The sequence below is a fragment of the Erinaceus europaeus genome, chromosome 2 (assembly GCF_950295315.1).
Source record: "Erinaceus europaeus chromosome 2, mEriEur2.1, whole genome shotgun sequence".
NCBI lineage: Eukaryota > Metazoa > Chordata > Mammalia > Eulipotyphla > Erinaceidae > Erinaceus > Erinaceus europaeus.
Genome location: NC_080163.1, coordinates 191,031,927 through 191,049,176, shown reverse-complemented (window position 1 = coordinate 191,049,176; position 17,250 = coordinate 191,031,927). Strand labels below are relative to the sequence as shown.

At 47.1% G+C, this 17,250-nt stretch overlaps 1 protein-coding gene across 2 annotated transcripts; it reads left to right on the top strand.

Annotated features, from left to right (window-relative positions):
- The first annotated feature begins 5 nt into the window (after positions 1-5).
- On the top strand, positions 6-5,570 carry RPS19 (ribosomal protein S19). Of its 2 annotated transcripts, none has more exons than XM_007532913.2 (6): positions 6-140; positions 380-450; positions 769-869; positions 4,447-4,630; positions 5,014-5,068; positions 5,505-5,570. In XM_007532913.2, the coding sequence occupies exons 2-6, from the start codon at positions 380-382 to the stop codon at positions 5,529-5,531; spliced, it is 438 nt and encodes a 145-aa protein (XP_007532975.1). In that variant the 5' UTR covers positions 6-140; the 3' UTR covers positions 5,532-5,570. The 2 variants fall into 2 exon arrangements, with proteins under 2 accessions (XP_007532975.1, XP_060042038.1); XM_060186055.1 differs by lacking the exon at positions 6-140 and adding an exon at positions 179-203.
- Positions 5,571-17,250: the final 11,680 nt, after the last annotated feature.

Here is a 17,250-nt window from a genome sequence, read left to right as displayed (position 1 = left end):
GCCCTGAGAAAGGCGGAGCCACCGTGTCTAAACCCGCTGTCGCGAGCTTTGCGAACTCTCGCGAGACCCGACGCCCGACTTGTGCGCCCGGGAAACCCCGTTGCTCCCTTTCCCCTGGCTGGCAGCGCGGAGGCCGCACGGTGAGACGAGCGCTCGGGCGCGGGTTGGTTGCGGGGTGTGGGGGACCGACTGCCCAGCCCGGGGTGCGTGCCGGGGGCGTTGGGAGCATCCGCGTGGGGTCGCCCTGCCCCTAGGGATCGCAGCCACGTGCGAGCTGCAGGCCCGGGCATGCCCCGCCGCTGCGGCCGGGGGCGAGACGGGTGGCGGGGACTGCGGGGTGGGCGGCGGGCCCCGCGCTCACGTGCTCGGTGTCCCGCAGATGCCTGGAGTTACTGTAAAAGACGTGAACCAGCAGGAGTTCGTCCGAGCTCTGGCAGCCTTCCTCAAAAAGTGAGTGTGTGGCCCAGTTGGGGGGCGGCTCGGCGCCCGGGAGCCGCCGTGTTGAGGTTTCCCTGCAGGGGCCCGAGCTGCGCCCTCTGTTCTGAGAAGGGAGAGGCTGGGTGCTACCCACAATGGTGCTGCCCCTTTTTTTTTTTTTTTTTTTTTAACCAGAGCACTGATCAGCTCTGGCTTGGGGGGGGGGGGGGTTGAACCTGGGACTTCGGAGCCTCAGGCATGAGTCTGTTTGCATGACCATTATGCTGTCTCCCCCACACACGCACACACACACACCGCCCTTTTTTGTTTTTCTTCCGGCCCCGATGGCAGGTCCGGAAAGCTGAAGGTCCCAGAATGGGTGGACACGGTCAAGCTGGCTAAGCATAAGGAGCTCGCTCCCTACGACGAGAACTGGTTCTACACACGAGCTGGTGAGAATCGCGGGGCGCCTCTGGCAGGGGGCTGGCTGATCCCCCGGGTGTGGGCTAGACCGCCTTGCCCTCTGTCCTCTGGGTGAGTTATGACTGATAACGCTGCTTGGCGGGTGGCTTCCTGAGCCTCAAATCGAACCCAGGAATCAAGGATGTTAACTGTGTGTGTGGTGCGAAGGGCACTGCTCATCTCTGAGCAGTTCGTGGTGGTGCAGGGAATTGAGCCTGGGGCTTCAGAGCCTCGGGCATGAGCGTCTCTTGGCATACCCACTGTGCTATCTACCCCCACTCAGCCTTTACATTTTGCTTCAAGATGTTTTATTTAGAGAGAAGCATCTGTGTGTCCGTGGAAACCAGATTCCCCAAGTTAACACTTAATTGTAATACATCTTGGTAAAAATGGGTTTAATTAATGATTGCATTGATGTGGCTATTTGCTGTTTCCGGCTAGTCCTGTCTAGTAGCTGAGGGTCTGATCAGTTAGTCACTTAGATCTTAACAAGTGTCCACAGAAAAATCCTTTTGTGTCGCCGTCTTGAGAGTACTAAAGTTTATTGTTAAATAATTATGCTGGCTTTTTTACATGTTAATTGGATAAAGACGAGAGTAGGGGAGGAGACACCTGCAGCACTGAGTTTTTGAAGCTTTCCCCCTGCAGGTGGGAGTCTGGGGCTTGAACCTGGGTTGTTACACATGTATGCACAACAGAATGTACCAGCCAGATCACCCCACCCCCCATGCTGGGTTTTGTTTGGTTTACCAGAGCACTATTCTGCTCCATCGTATAGTGGTGGGGAGGATTGGATTCAGGGCTTTGGAGCCTCAGGTGTGAAACTTTGTGTGACCATTATTAGTTATTCAGCCTCCCCTCCATGGGTGTTAATCTGGCAATACCCAGGAATTGAGTCTAAACACAGGAATGTGGCCTAGTGGCTTTGTACATGTGGTCTTCACCTACCAGATTTATCAGATCTTTGTTTTGGTTTGGTATGTTTTACCCTTTCTCATGTTTTTATTGTATTTGAACACATCTGTACCAGTTTGTTACATCCTTGGGTAATGGGCAGCTATCATCTAAACTTTTAACCCATTTTTTAATTTAAGATTACTAGGTAGTTACAAGGTTATAAGGTTGCAACATGGGGACCTATTTCTACCACCTGAACCAGAACCTTAGTTCTGTGCCTGTGATCTGATCTTACACAGGAAAGCTTTGCACCTTCTTGAGTGGTCGGTTGATAACTCTGGAAGTAATGGAGTTGTGAGAGACTGGACAGGCAGGTGATCATGGAGGGTGCACACAGAAGACCTCTGACTACAGGACCTAGTGAAGGAATGTGGCTTAGTGCAACCCTAGACACCCCTGTAGGTTTGGGAGGGGGCTGGGGATTCCATGTTAGGCATCTGAATTGTGAAATTAGGTTGCAGGATAGACACTGTCCCATCTCTGACCCCTGCACAGGGTTTGGTGTTGGTGAGTGAAGCAAGTCAAGGGGTCGTGGGAGTGTTTTGGCTTGCCTTTAGAATTGTGAATGTGGAGATAGGTTGCGGGTTCCTTCCATTACTTCAAGACTGGTCAGGATAGTTCCCTGGTGCTGAGATGCTGGGCAGTGCATTCCTTGGGAATCTTTCTCATCTTGCACTCAGAATATGGTCCCTGGTTGGATCTCCCCCCCCCCCCCCAATTATACCAGGGTTTTTACTGGGAACTTCATACTTGGAGAAATTCACCACTCTGGTTCTTTCCAGATTGGGGGGGAGGAGAAAGATGCCACAGGATAGCTTCCCCCTTTTTGCAAGGTCTTCCTTTGTTGGGCAGGGACTCAGGCAAAGTGCTTTTTATTTTTTTTTCCCCAGAGGGGAACTATACCTGTTTCTCATTCTTGTTAGAGTAGCTACTTTGGAACCATCTGTGGCACACACACATTACAGTTCTCAAGGGCCTGCATTCAAGTCTGGTCTCCACCTGCAGGGGGGAAAGCTTCGCAACTGCACGTGTCTATCCTCCCCTCGATTTTTCTGTTTCTATCCAATGATAATCTTTTTTTTTTTATTCTTTAAAAAATGATTAAATGTTTTTCCAAGGAGAGTTAACTTGTCATTCCAAAAACACAGGAGAGAAACAGAACTACATTGGAAGGAGTAAAAGAGGAGAGACCGTGTGCAGTAGTACCTGGATTAGCATGGTTGCATCAATACAAAAGCTCCACTGGGACCTGGTTTGGGTTGGGGGGGTGTGAAAAAAGGGGTCGGTGTTGTAGCATTTTGTTTTGCCAGTGCACTATTTATGGTGGTGCTGGGGTTGAACCTGGAACCTTTGCCTCTGGCATGAAAGTCTTTTTGCATAACCATTATATATCTCTCCCCCCCCTTTTTTTTTTTTTTTTTTAATTAAGGGACAAAAGGTTTACAGTTGACATGTGCTGCCAGGGATTAAACTTGGGGACCTCATGCTTGCTAGTTCAACACTATGCACTGGACCACAATTTTTGTTTTTTTAATAACCACCATAGAGACTAGAGGTCTTGAATTTGATGCTTCAATACCACATGTACAAAGAATGAATCCAGTTCTGAGTGAAATGCAGAAATGGCAGTCCTAGCTATCGGGCACTTCAGCTGCTCAAAGAGAGATGGGACTTTGCCAGTTCTGTCACTTTCCAGTAGAAAGATAAAGGGGCATGGCATGAGATTCTGGGTTGTGGTGGTGCTGAGAATTAAGCCTGGGACCTTTGTACCTCGGGTGTGAAAGTCCTTTTGCTTAACCTTTGTGCTGTCTCCCTAGCCCACCAGCTTTATGTATAGAAGAGAGGCAAAGCAGTGATATGAAAGTTAGGGTGATGATTTGGGACAGAAGGTGCTCGCCTCACCTGTTTCTTTTTTTTATTTATTCCCTTTTTTGGCCTTTGTTGTTTTATTGTTATAGTTATTATTGTTGTCTTGTTGGATAGGAGAGAAATGGAGGGGGGGAGACAGGGGGAAAGACAGACACCTGCAGATCTGCTTCACCTCTTGTGAAGTGACTCCCCTGCAGGTGAGGAGCCAGGGGCTCGAACCGGCGTCCTTACGTCCTTACACCAGTCCTTGTGCTTTGCGCCACCTACACTTAGCCCGCTGCACTACAGCCCGACTCCCTCCTCACTTGTTTCTAAGACCCCTATTCTTTCTGGCCTCAGTGACTTCCTGAGGTATAAAGCCAGGCTGATGGGGCTGCCATTCCAGGCCTGTGTGGCCTGAGAGTACTCTCTGTAAAGGAGTCAGCACTTGACACATTCCCACAGAATCCTCACCCTTTGCTGAGATGTTTTCAGGTTCTACTGTAGGGGGTCTTGCCAATGAGTGAAAAGGTGATGGGAATGGATTAGGGTTTTCCTGAGACCAGTAGGAATATCAGCCTTGCCCTGGTTTCTTAAGCCAGACTTCAATGCATGCAACAGGATGCAAGGCAGCTCGGCCCTAGGAGAGCTGGGGATGCAGTAGAGTTCTGAGTCTTCGTGTGTGTGCTCATTTTCCCTGGTTGTAAAATGGTGGGATTCCTGGATTATGTAACATTAAAAGACCCTTGCCCTCCTGTTAAGCTTCCACAGCACGGCATCTGTACCTTCGGGGTGGTGCTGGGGTTGGCTCCATGACCAAGATTTATGGAGGACGGCAGAGAAACGGTGTCATGCCCAGCCACTTCAGCAGAGGCTCCAAGAGTGTGGCCCGCCGAGTCCTCCAAGCCCTAGAAGGGCTGAAAATGGTGGAAAAGGACCAAGATGGGTAAGAGAAAAATGGGGGGGGGGGCTTAGGACCAGATGTTAAGGCTTATCTTTCCCCTCAGATGGGTTGGGGGTTTCAGAAATAGCAGTGAGGAGCCCTGCCCCGACCTCTCTGGCTGAGTACCCTGGGCTCCAGGAAGGTAATTTAGCGACTGTCCACTTTCATTAGCCTGCTCGTTAACTTTTCCCAATTGATTTTTCGGGGCTTTTGATCTAATGCTTGCACAAACGACACCTCATCACCTCCCATGGGGGCTCCCACTCCAGCTCGTTAGGATGCAGCCAGCTGGACCCCTGTATTGTGCAGGCCAGGTGCCTTCTTGGGAAGCATGGAAACTTGGTTCAGTTCACTCATCCCTGGCTGTATGACACTCTCTCTCACAGGGGCCGCAAACTGACACCTCAGGGACAGAGAGATCTGGACAGAATTGCCGGGCAGGTATGGGGAGATGGGGGATTTGCAAGAGAATTACTAATGGTCATGGGGAAGAAAGCTGGTAGGAAGTGGGAGGCCCAGGTGTGGTTTCACAGGCAGTGTATGTTTTACACAACCACTTTCTCAGCCCTCATCAGCCTACTTAACTGATTCAGGCTGTGTTTCCAACTAGATCATGAACAGTGAGCATCGGGTGGGATGGGAAGGCTAACTGGACACAGGTAACTTCAAGATCCAGTCTCCAAGGATAGTGCAGTAAAGATTCTATATCATGGGGCTCCCGTCCCTTGAGCTTCAGCTCAGGGTTATGAGATGGATTATTGGAGTGAATAATGTGAAACCTAAGTCAGCATGCCTCCCTAGCATCCTTTGGGTACTGGGCACAATGTGCAGGCAGACCCCATGCCTGGTCTTAAACTCCTCCCATCTTTTCCCACAGGTGGCAGCTGCCAGCAAGAAGCATTAGAACAAATCATGCTGGGTTAATAAATTGCCTCATTCATAATCTTGGTCTCGATGCCTTTTTCTTCCAATGCAGTGTTGTACGTCCTTCCCTGCGAAGGGGGCGTTGAACTAGAGCCCCCACAGCCTCCCAGATGGATTCAGTGTCCCAACTTGGCTGTGGGTGAGGTGGACCAGGACCCTAGGGCCTTTGCACCTCCCCCATATCCTGCTTTTGAAATTCTTTAAATGAGAAACTGAAATGAGTGTAAGTTTTTAAGCAGTGAGCCCCTGCTGCAGCAAAAGACCCAGGCCCAAACATTAGAAGGTGAATTAGGGGGAGTTGGGCTGTAGCGCAGCGGGTTAAGCACAGGTGGCGCTAAGCGAAAGGACCGGTATAAGGATCCCAGTTCGAACCCCGGCTCCCCACCTGCAGGGGAGTCGCTTCACAGGCGGTGAAGCAGGTCTGCAGGTGTCTATCTTTCTCTCTTCTGTCTTCCCCTCCTCTCCTCACCTGCGGGGGAGTCACTTCACAAGTGGTGAAGCGGGTCTGCAGGTGTCTTATCTTTCCTCCTTTCTGTCTTCCCCTCCTCTCTCCACTTCTCTCTGTCCTATCCAACAAGGGCAACAACAATAATAACTACAATAATAAAACAACAAGGGCAACAAAAGGGAATAAATAAAATAATTTTTTTTTAAAAGGTGAATTAAGGGTAGACATCCTGCCCTCTGGCCCTGCATTGAGGTGGAGAAACAGCCTGCTTGGTGCACATGAAAGGTGGGTCCGTAGTGGACCTCAAGGCTACCCAGTAACACCCATGGAGACTTCCCTTATAACCCTTTGAATAGACCTGCTTTCTGTCCTGGAAAGAACACTGAGCTTGGTCAGTCAAGTCCTCTGGTATACCTTGAATTTGGTTTGCCTTGACTTTTCAGTGCTTAACCCTGGACTAATTTGGCTTCAGATTCCAACTCTGCCCTTTAAGCCTACAGCACAGTAATCCCCCTCAGAGCCTTCTAGCTGCAACAATGACTTAACGGTCTTTGCTCCTTTTTAAAATATAGTGGTTTTTACCACATACCAGATTTAGAGTTGAAAAGTTTTCTGACAATCTGTCCCTGGCATTCCTTGGTTTTTTTTTTTTTGCCAAAAGCTGTGCAGCCTGTAGCCTTGTTTTCCCAGTTGTTTCCAGGTCATTATACCAGCGTCTGTGTTAGAGGTTTGTTCTAGCCTTTTGTTTCCAGTGACTCAGCATATTGGCAAACAATTTTTTGAAGACTTAAATGAGGATTTTTGTTAGCTCTTTGGACCACAGGTGATAGTAACAGGAGGCTAATGACCAGGTTAGGTGAACTCAGATCACAGTGCAAACCCAGACTGTTAGAAGCAATGTTGAGCTTTTGTCATGGGGATGCTGGGTATTCAACTTGGGGCCTAAGGCTCAGGCACAAAAGTGTATAATGGACTGTTTCACCAGTCTCTATACAGTCTTGTTTTTTTAAACCAGAGAACTGCTCAGCTTCTAGCGTTTGCCCTTCTTCGTAGCCAGTCAACAGCATCAGGTTGACCCTGATGTAAAGTTTCGAGACCTCCTTTGAATCTGGAGAGGTGGCAGTCGTTGACTATGTGGGTCATAGTCTGTAGCCGCAGGGGCAGTTCGGGGCAGTCTCTGTGCTCCCCAGCGATGGAACATAGCGGCGCACTGGCCATCACTAACCTTTGAAACGAGATTGAACCTGGGGCTTTGGCGCATGAGTCTCTGCATAACTATTATGCTATCTACCCCCACCCACTATAGTAAGGATAAAGAGTGAAGGCAGACATGCCTGTGTGTCTGGACAGCTTCATAGGAAAGCTTTAGCATTCCTACTATGCAACTCCTCTGTTCTTCACTCAGCTTCAGTAGCAACTTCTCATGAGAATACAAAGTTTATCCTCCATGAGGTTGAAGCTGCTTTAGGTTTACAAGTTCAAAGCTCTTATCACTGCTACTTCTGGGATTGCTATACTCACCTGACAACTAGTTGATGTTAGCCAAATCTGAAACCATAATGCTGAAAATGAAGAGGTTATCGAATCTTAGAGTAACCTCTAAGTTACTGCCAGCCTTTACAACTAAGGAAGACTTATATTGAATAAAGTCTTGAAGCAGTGTGCTCCACAAGTTTAATGCACTATACCAAGTGCCTCAAAAATACCTGTTTGGAGACAGGTTGAGTAATTTGCCTGATATTCCCAGGCAACCTGGACTCCACTAAAGTGAAAGAAATGGAAAAACTGGCTAGGGAGGTGGCCCAATGGTAAAGCGAGAGAGGCTACAACACTTGTAAAATCGTGCAGGGAAGAAGTTTTACAGTGGGACAGGCTACTGGTGTCCCCTCTACCTTTAAAGATTAAAAGAAGGGGGATCTTAATAAGATGATTTCGAAAGTGGAAAACTAGCTGCCACAAAAGTGCTGGAGTCATGTAAGCAGAGTCCCTAAACATTGGTGACAAAAAGGGGTGGGTGGGCCAGGTGGTGGTGCACCCATAGTACTAAGCTCAAGGATCTGAGTTCAAGCCCCTAGCTCCCCACCTGCAAAGGGGATGTTTCACAAAGCAGTGAGACAGGTCTTCAGGTCTATCTCCCTCTCTATCTTCTTCCTGTCAGTTTTTCTCTGCCCTATCCAATCAAATGGAAAAATATGGCCATCACGAGCAGTGGATTCATGGTGCTGACACAGTCCCAGGGATAGCCCTGGAGGCAAAAAGAAGAGGCTCAGGAGTAAGCGCAGTGTTAAGGGACAGGTGATGCAAAGCCCAAGGATCCCGGTGCTAGCCCCCAGCTCCCCACCTGCAGGGGTGTTGAAGCAGGTCTGCAGTTGTCTTATCTCTACCCCTCTCTGTCTTCGCCTCCTCTCTCCATTTCTCTGCCCTACCTAACTATGACAACGTCAATAACAATGAAAACCAAGGGCATCAAAAGGGAAAGGAAATATTAAAAAGAAAATGAGGCTCAAAAGATCACACTTTCGGGTATGACAAAGATCCTCTTTCTGAGCACTGCATTTTTGTTTTGTTAGGGTGGTTTTATATGTGTGTGTTTTGGTGTTTAACCAGTTCCCCTGGGACCTGTGATGCCTCAGTCATGAAAGTCTTCCATTTCTGATGATGCTGTCTCAACTCCTGTTCCCTCTCTTTGGGAGTAACAGGAAAGAGACCAGAGTGCTCTTATATTAGGTGGTCGTGGTAGTTAGACCTGCAGCCCTGAGGCCTCAGGCAAGCATTTATTTATTCCCTTTTGTTGCCCTTGGTTTTTTTTTTTTATTATTGTTGTTGTTATTGATGATGTTGGATAGGACAGAAATGGAGAGAGGAGAGGAAGGCGAGGAAAGATAAAACACCTGCAGGCCTGCTTCACCACCTGTGAAGCAACTCTTCTGCAGTTGGGGAGCCAGGGTCTCGAGGGGAAGATAGTTTCCAGGTTTGGGCTGGGAATGTAATGCCAAGTTTTTGGTGTTGAATGGGAGAGGGAAAAGTGCTCAGGCCTGCAGAGCCGGAGAATGCAATCCCGCCACTGTGCCCCTCTAGCCACTAGAGGGCAGTGGAGGAACAGGAAACGGGCTGAAGGCCATATCCCTCATTTCTACAGCTCAGAATCCTCACTGGGTGGCAGAGGAATTAAAGTTCAAAGCAGCTATGTAGCTACTATGTAGCCAGGGCCCCTACTGAACACCTGGGTCCAGAGAGGACCTGCCAGCAAAGCTGAGATTAAAGTCCCTGAGGCTGCTGGGTTTTTTGTTGTTGTTGTTCTGTTTGTTTTTTTTCTTATAATCTTTTTTATTATTATTATTCCCTTTTGTTGCCCTTTTTTTTTTTTTACTGTTGTAGTAATTATTGTTATTGATGTCATTGTTACATACAAGAAATGGAGAGGATATAAAGACACCTACAGACCTGCTTCACCACTTGTGAAGTGACTCCCTTTTAGGTGGGGAAGCAGGGGCTCCAAACCAGGATCCTTACCCTGGTCCTTGCACTTTGTACCACCTGCACTTAACCTGCTGTGCTACCACCTGACTCCCTTGTCTTATAATCTTTATGTTGGATGGAGACCGCCAGAAATTGAGAGGAAGGGAGAAACAGACATCTGCAGCCCTGCTTGTGAAGCTTCCCCCCTGCAGATGGGAACCAGGGATTTGAACCTGAGTTCCACCTGCAAGGTGGAAGCTTCACAAAGTATGAAGCAGTGCTGCAGACATCTCTACTCCCCTTACCCTCTCAATTTTTTTCTGTCCTATCAAATATGTCCTATATATATGATATTCTAAATCAAAGGAATAGCTTACTAGACAGAGCACTTGCCTCACTGTGTGCTTGAGCCTGGTTTAAGTTTCCACACTCCATGAGAGTGTCAGGGCACTGAGGGATGTTCTGATGTTGTTTCTCTCTCTTTTAAGTATTTTATTTTTGAGACAGATGCAGAGAGAGAAAGAGAGGAACACAGCGCATTGTGCAGCTCTGGTTTATGGTGGTGCAGGGGATTGAACCCAGGGCTCTGGAGCCTCAGGCATGAAAGTCTTTTTTGCATAACCATTATGTTATCTTCCCCTACCCTCTTTTATTTAAGATTTTTTAATATTTGTTCCCTTTTGTTGCCCTTGTTTTCTTATTGTTGTAGTTATTGTTGTTATTGATGTTGTTGTTCTTGGACAGGACAAAGAGAAATGGAGAGGAGGAGAAAGAAAGACACCTGCAGACCTGCTTCCCCACTTGTGAAGCGACTCCCCTGCAGGTGGGGAGCCGGAGGCTCGAACCGGGACCCTTAACACCTGTCCTTGAGCGTGGCACCACCTGCGCTTAACTGCTGTGCTACCACCCAACTCCCTATTGTTTCTCTATCACTCTCTCTCTGAATGAAAACATGCCTAGGAGCAGTAAAATCATATATGTTGCTTCGCAAGTGGTGAAGCAGGTCTGCAGGTGTCTATCTTTCTCTCCCCCTCTCTATCTTCCCCTCCTCTCAATTTTTCTTTATCCTATCCAACAACAGTAACAGCAACAACAATGGGAAAAAGGTGGCCGCCACGAGCAGTGGATTCATGGTGCAAACACTGCATCCCAGCGATAACCCTGTAGGCAAAAAAAAAAAAAAAAGGTAAATAAAGCAGCTGCGGAGGAGGGGCAGGTGGCTGCACACCCAGATTAGCACACATTACCATGCACAAGGATCTGGGTTCAAGCCTGAAGGGGGGGCCTTGAGAGAAGTGAGTTCTGCAGGTGTCTCTCTTCCTCTCTCTCTCCCCTCCCCTCTCAATTTCTTTCAGTCCTATCAAAAAGGAAACAAACGGGGGGGGGGGGGGGGCGGGGGAGGATGACCGCAGGGAGTAGTGGGTTCGAAGTGCAAGCACCAAGGCACAAGGATAATAAATGAAGGAAGAAAGAAAGGAAAAGAGACAGAGTCAGGAGGTGGTACACCTGGTTAGAGACACACATTACAATGTTCAAGAACCTGGGTTCAAGCCCCCACTCCCCACCTGCAGAGGTGAAGTTTCATGAGTGGTGAAACAGGTCTGCAGGTGTTTATTTTTCTCCTTCTATCTATCCCTCAATTTCTCTCTGTCCTACTGAATAAAAAAGAAAAAAGAAAGAAAAAATATCCAAGAGCGGTGGATTCATAATGCTGGCACTGAGCTCCAGCAATAAACCTGGTGTCACTAAAAAATAAATAAAAAGGTGTGCAGTGGACATGGAAGAGGCACAGTGAATAAGGTGTATGCTCAAGCATGAGGTCCTCAGTCAAATCAGCAGCATCACATATGCCGTAGTGTGATACTCTAATTCTTTCTCCTCCACTCTCTGAAATATATATATATAGATAAATATATATATAATATAAATTTTATTTGTATATACTTAGAAATATGCAAAAATAGTGTACAGCACACTGTGACAAAGTCTGATCTGTCACTCAGTTTAGGAATAAAAAAAAAAGCAGGGGCCAGGCAGTAGCACAGCGGGTTAAGCACACATGGCGTGAAGCATAAGGACCGATGTAAGGATCCCAGTTCGAGCCCCCTGCTCTGCAGGTGTCTGTCTGTCTCTCCCCCTCTCTGTCTCCCCCTCCTCTCTCCATTTCTCTCTGTCCTATCCAACAACAACACAGCAATGACAACAACAATAATTGTAAGAGCAACTATAAACAACAAGGATAACAAAAGGAAAGAAACCAGCCTCCAGGAGCAGTGAACTCTAGTGCAGGCACCGAGCCCCAGCAATAACTCTGGAGGCAAAAGAATAAAGAAAGTGGTGGGGGTGTGTGCACCTGGCTAAATGCATATATTGCCATACATAAAAAGACCCTGCTTCAATCCCCTGGTCGCTACCTGCAGGGGGAAAGCTTCACAAACTGTGAAGCAATGCTTCAGGTCTCTCTCTTTCCTCCCTCCTCCCTCAATTCTATCAAATAAAATAAATAAATAAAACAGCAGTTTGGAGGTGGTTCATCAGGATGAGTTGCATTCGTTGTATACCTGGAACCTTGGGTTTAGCCCCTAGCAGCACATATGATGAAACTTTGCTTGCTGCTCCCTCATTTAAAAATAAATATATACAGAGTCCGGCGGCAGTGCAATGGGTTAAGTGCAGGTGGTGCAAAGCGCAAGGACTGGCGTAAGGATCCTGGTTTGAGCCCCAGCTCCACACCTGCAGGGGAGTCGCTTCACAGGTGGTGAAGCAGGTCTGCAGGTGTCTATCTTTCTCTCCCCCTCTCTGTCCTTCCCTCCTCTCTCCATTTCTCTCTGTCCTATCCAACAACGACGACATCAATAACAACCACAATAACTATAATAAACAACAAAGGCAACAAAAGGGAATAAATTTTTTAAGTAAAAAAATAAATATATATTATCTTAAAGAAGTAAAACGTGACTGGAAAATAGCTCATCTGAATATTGCACTTGCTTTGTCATGGGCACAACCCAAGGTGAAGCAAGGTCCCCATGGCACTGAGGGGAGTCTTTGTGTTGTGGTGTCTCTAATTCTAGGTCTGTCTGTCTGCAAAAGTTGACATAAAGGAAGCCAGGTCGTGGTGCATATGGTTGAACGCATATGTTACAGTGCACAAGGATTCGGGCTCAAGCCCCTGGTCTCCACCTGCAAGGAGATAGCCTTACAAGTGGTAAAGTAATGCTACAGGTGTCTGTCTCTCTCCCTCTCTGTTTCCCCCTTCCTCTCAATTTCTGGTTGTCTCTATCAAATAAATAAAGATAATTGGAGGGAGTAAGGCGGCAGCACAGTGGGTTAAGCACAGGTGGCGCAAAGCGCAAGGACTGACATAACAATCCTGGTTCGAGTCCCGGGCTCCCCACCTGCAGGCAAGTCACTTCACAAGCGGTGAAGCAGATCTGCAAGAGTCTTATCTTTCTCTCCCCCTCTCTGTCTTCCCCTCCTCTCTCCATTTCTCTCTGTCCTATCCAACAACAACAACATCAATAATAACTAGAACAATAAAAAAACAAGGGCAACAAAAAGGAATAAATAATAAATATTTTTTAAAACTTCAAAAATATATAAATAAGTAAATAATAAAGATAATTGGGGAAAAAGTTGAAGGAATCGGGCGGTAGCACAGTGGGTTATGTGCATGTGGCACAAAATGCAAGGACCAGCATGAGGATCCAGGTTCGAGCCCCCGGCTCCCCACCCGCAGGGCGATGGCTTCACAGGTGGTGAAGCAGGTCTCTCCCCCTCTCTGTCTTCCCCTCCACTCTCCATTTCTCTCTGTCCTATCCAACAATGACGATATCAACAACAATAACTACAACAACAGTAAAAAAAAAAAAAGCTGAGAGTGGGGGTATAGCATAATGGTTATGCAAAGAGACTCTCAGATCCCAGATTCAGTCCCCTACACTGCCGTAAGCCAGAGCTGAGCAGTACTCTGGTAAAAAAAAAAAAAAGGAAAAAAAAGAAAGGGAGAAATAAATAAATAAATAAATTTGACCTAGGACAGTGAAGCCCTGGTAACAACCCAGAGAGAGAGAGGAGAAAGGAGAGAGGGAGAAGAGGAGGAAAAAGAAGAGGAAGAGGCAGAGGAGGGAAGGTGCCTGGGAGGTGGCACAGTGGCTGAAGTCCTGATTTTGTACTATGTGCACTTGACCTGGTGCACCGCCATCCAGTCCTTGAGGTCCTGATTTTGATCCCCAGCATCACATGTTCTCTTTTTTTTTTTTGCTTCCAGGGCTATTGCTGGGGCTTGATGCCTGCCCTATGAATCCATTGTTCCTGGAGGCCTTTTTTTTTTTTTTGCCTCCAGGGTTATTGCTGGGTCTTGGTACCTGCGCTGCACTACAAATCCACTGCTCCTGGAGACCATTTTTCCCACCTTTTGCCCTTGTTGTCATTATTATTATTGTCATTGCTATTGTTGTTAGATAGGACAGAGAGAAATGGAGAGAGGAGGAGAGACAGAGAGAGGGAGAGAAAGATAGACACCTGCAGACCTGCTTCACTGCTTGTGAAACGATCCCCCTTCAGGTGAGCCGGGAGCTCGAACTGGTGTCGGTCCTTGCGCTTTGCACCATGTGCGCTTAACCCACTGCACTACCACCCGACCCCCTTTAAATAGACAGTTTATTTATTTATTTATTTATTTTTTACCAGAGCACTACTCATCTCTGGCTCATGGTGGTATGGGGGATTGAACCTGGGACTTTGGAGCCTCAGGCATGAGAACTCTTTGCATAACCATTATGCTATCTACCCTCCACCCCGGCTAAAATAGAGGGGGGGGAAAGGCCATCAGGAGCAGTTAATTCATAGTCCTGGTACAGAGCCTAAGCAATAACCCTGGTACTAAAATTATAAATAAATAAATGTAAGAAGAAGAAAGGGGGTCGGGTGGTAGTGCAGCGGGTTAAGCGCACGTTGTGCAAAGCACAAGGACCGGCATAAGGATCCTGGTTCAAGCCCCCGGCTCCCCACCTGCAGGGGAGTCGCTTCACAGGCAGTGAAGCAGGTCTGCAGGTGTCTATCTTTCTCTCCCCCTCTCTGTCTTCCCCTCCTCTGTCCTATCCAACAATGATGGCATCAATAACAACAACAATAATAACTACAACAACAATAAAAATAATAAAAAAACAAGGGCAACAGGAGAGAAAATAAATATTTTTAAAAAATTTTTAAAGAAAGAGAAGAGACATCTCAGCACCACTCGACCTGGAGCTCCCTCAATGTCATCCCTGTATTCCCATGTGGTGCCAGGGCTTGAACCAACCCAGAACCTCCCTGGCTGTAAGGTGCATGCTCTACCTGTTCAGTCAACTGTATGATGCCCACACATGTTTTTTTCACTTCATGTTTCTTCTGAGCTACAGCTGTGTTGATATCCCGGGTTTAGCAGGTGAAAAAAAAATCTCTTCTGCCTACCACACGGAATGTATCCTTGCAGGCCTGCTTTATTTCCCAAGTTTTAACACTCTGAACTGCCTGCAATGAGTTTGAGTGTGTGTGTGTCCGTGTGCATGTGCGTGTGCGTGTGTTCCTCTAACTGCTCACAAATATCTCAGCAACCTTAAGTGATTACCCAGCCTCACCCCTCTGGCCTCATTTCCGTCCCACTGGTTCTAAAATGACAGTCAAAGGAATCTGTGCAAACAAAAATGATTTTATAATTTTTATGACTATGACAGTATTATTTTGGCTTCCAGACTAGGTAACACCAGGAAAGTGGGATCTGCTCCCTGGACCACAGCTCACCCCTCTAAAAAACTGGGGGTGCCCTAACTTACCCACCTGCTGGGAGGCTGAAATAAAAGAATGCCAAGAAAACACCCTCTATGACTTTGTGGGGGGTGCATTTTTTTAAACTTCTTTATTGGGGAATTAATGTTTTACATTCGACAGTAAATACAGTAGTTTGTACATGCATAACATTTCTCGGGGTTGTACTGTTACATGGAAAACTGAGAAATGTTTTGAATGTACAAATTATTGTATTTACTATTGACTATAAAAGATTAATTCCCTGGTGTATTGCACCAATAAGACTCTGGGGTGGGGGGGAATACAAGTTCTGGAAAAGGATGACAGAGGACCTAGTGGGGGTTGTATTGTTATGTAGAAAACTGAGAAATGTTATGCGTGTACAAACTATTGTATTCACTGTCAAATGTAAAGCATTAATCCCCAATGGGGTCAGGCTACTGGTATCGCAGCAGTTAAGCTCACGTGGCACAAAGCACAAGGACCAGCATAAGGATCCCGGTTCAACCTCCCCCCCCCCCCCCCCCCCCCCCCCGGCTCCCCACCTGCAGGGGAGTCGCTTCACAGGCGGTGAGGCAGGTCTGCAGGTGTCTGTCTTTGTCTTCCCCTCCTGTCTCCATTTCTCTCTGTCCTATCCAACAACCAAAGGACATTAACAATAACAATAATAACCACAACAAGGCTACAACAACAAGGGCAACAAAAAGTGGGGAAAAAATGGCCTCCAGGAGCAGTGGATTCATGGTGCAGGCACTGAGCCCCAGCAATAACCCTGGAGGCAAAAAAAAATCCCTGAATAAACAAACAAAAAAATAAAACATTAATCCCCAAATAAAGAAATTTTAAAAAGGGAGCCGGGCGGTAGCGCAGCGGGTTAAGCGCAGGTGGCGCTAAGCGCAAGGACCGGCATGAGGATCCCAGTTCGAGCCCCTGGCTCTCCACCTGCAGGGGAGTCGCTTCACAGGCGGTGAAGCAGATCTGCAGGTGTCTGTCTTTTTCTCCTCCTCTCTGTCTTCCCCTCCTCTCTCCATTTCTCTCTGTCCTATCCAACAACGACGACATCAACTACAACAACAATAAAAAAAAAAAAAAAGACAACAAGGGCAACAAAAGGGAAGATAAATAAAATTACAAAAAATATATTTTAAAAAAAGAAAGAAAGAAAAAAGAAAATACTCTCTACTTCCTTCACTGCTAGGGACTTAATCTCCTGTCACAACACCAGGGGGGTAGTCTATTTTCACTTAAATACTTACAATGCCTAGGAGCAGAGCACACACTTTACCATGTGTAAGGATCCAGGTCCCAGCCTCCGGCTGCCATATGAAAACACCATGCAAAGGGGAACCTCTATGACAGATGGATCAGTGCTAGAGTGGGTCTCCTTTATCCCTGTCTCTCACCTTTTATCTAAAAACTTTTTTTTTTACTTTATTTCAGGCCAGGCATTTAGTGCAGAGGTCATAAGTGCACCAAATATTTTCACACTTCAGTCCCCAGAGATCACAGAATCAATCTTCAGTTGAGCAAGAGAGAAAAAACATCCGTCTGGCATGTGTGGTGCTAGGGAGCAAGTCCAGGGCCTCTTTCCCATATGCCAGTCCTACATTCTACTTGCTAAACTATGTCCCAGTCACAACTGATTTTTGGATAGAGAAACTGAGAAGGGGGAAGATCAAGAGGGAGAGAGACAGAGACACCTGTAGCCCTGCTTCACCACTTGTGAAGTTTTCCCCTGCAGATGGGGACCAGAGAATTGAACCTAGGTCCTTGCACATCGCAATGTGAGCGCTTAGCCAGGTGTGCCACCACCTGGCCCCCCTGATTTTTTTTTTAAGATAGAGACAAAAAAGCAGTGAGGTGAACGGAGAGATAGGCTATGGTTTTGCAAAAAGCCTTTCATGCATGAGGCACCAAAGGCCCCAAGTTCAGTACACAGCACCACCATAAATCAGGGCTGAGCTGTGCTGTTTCTTTTTAAATATATTTTTATTTATTT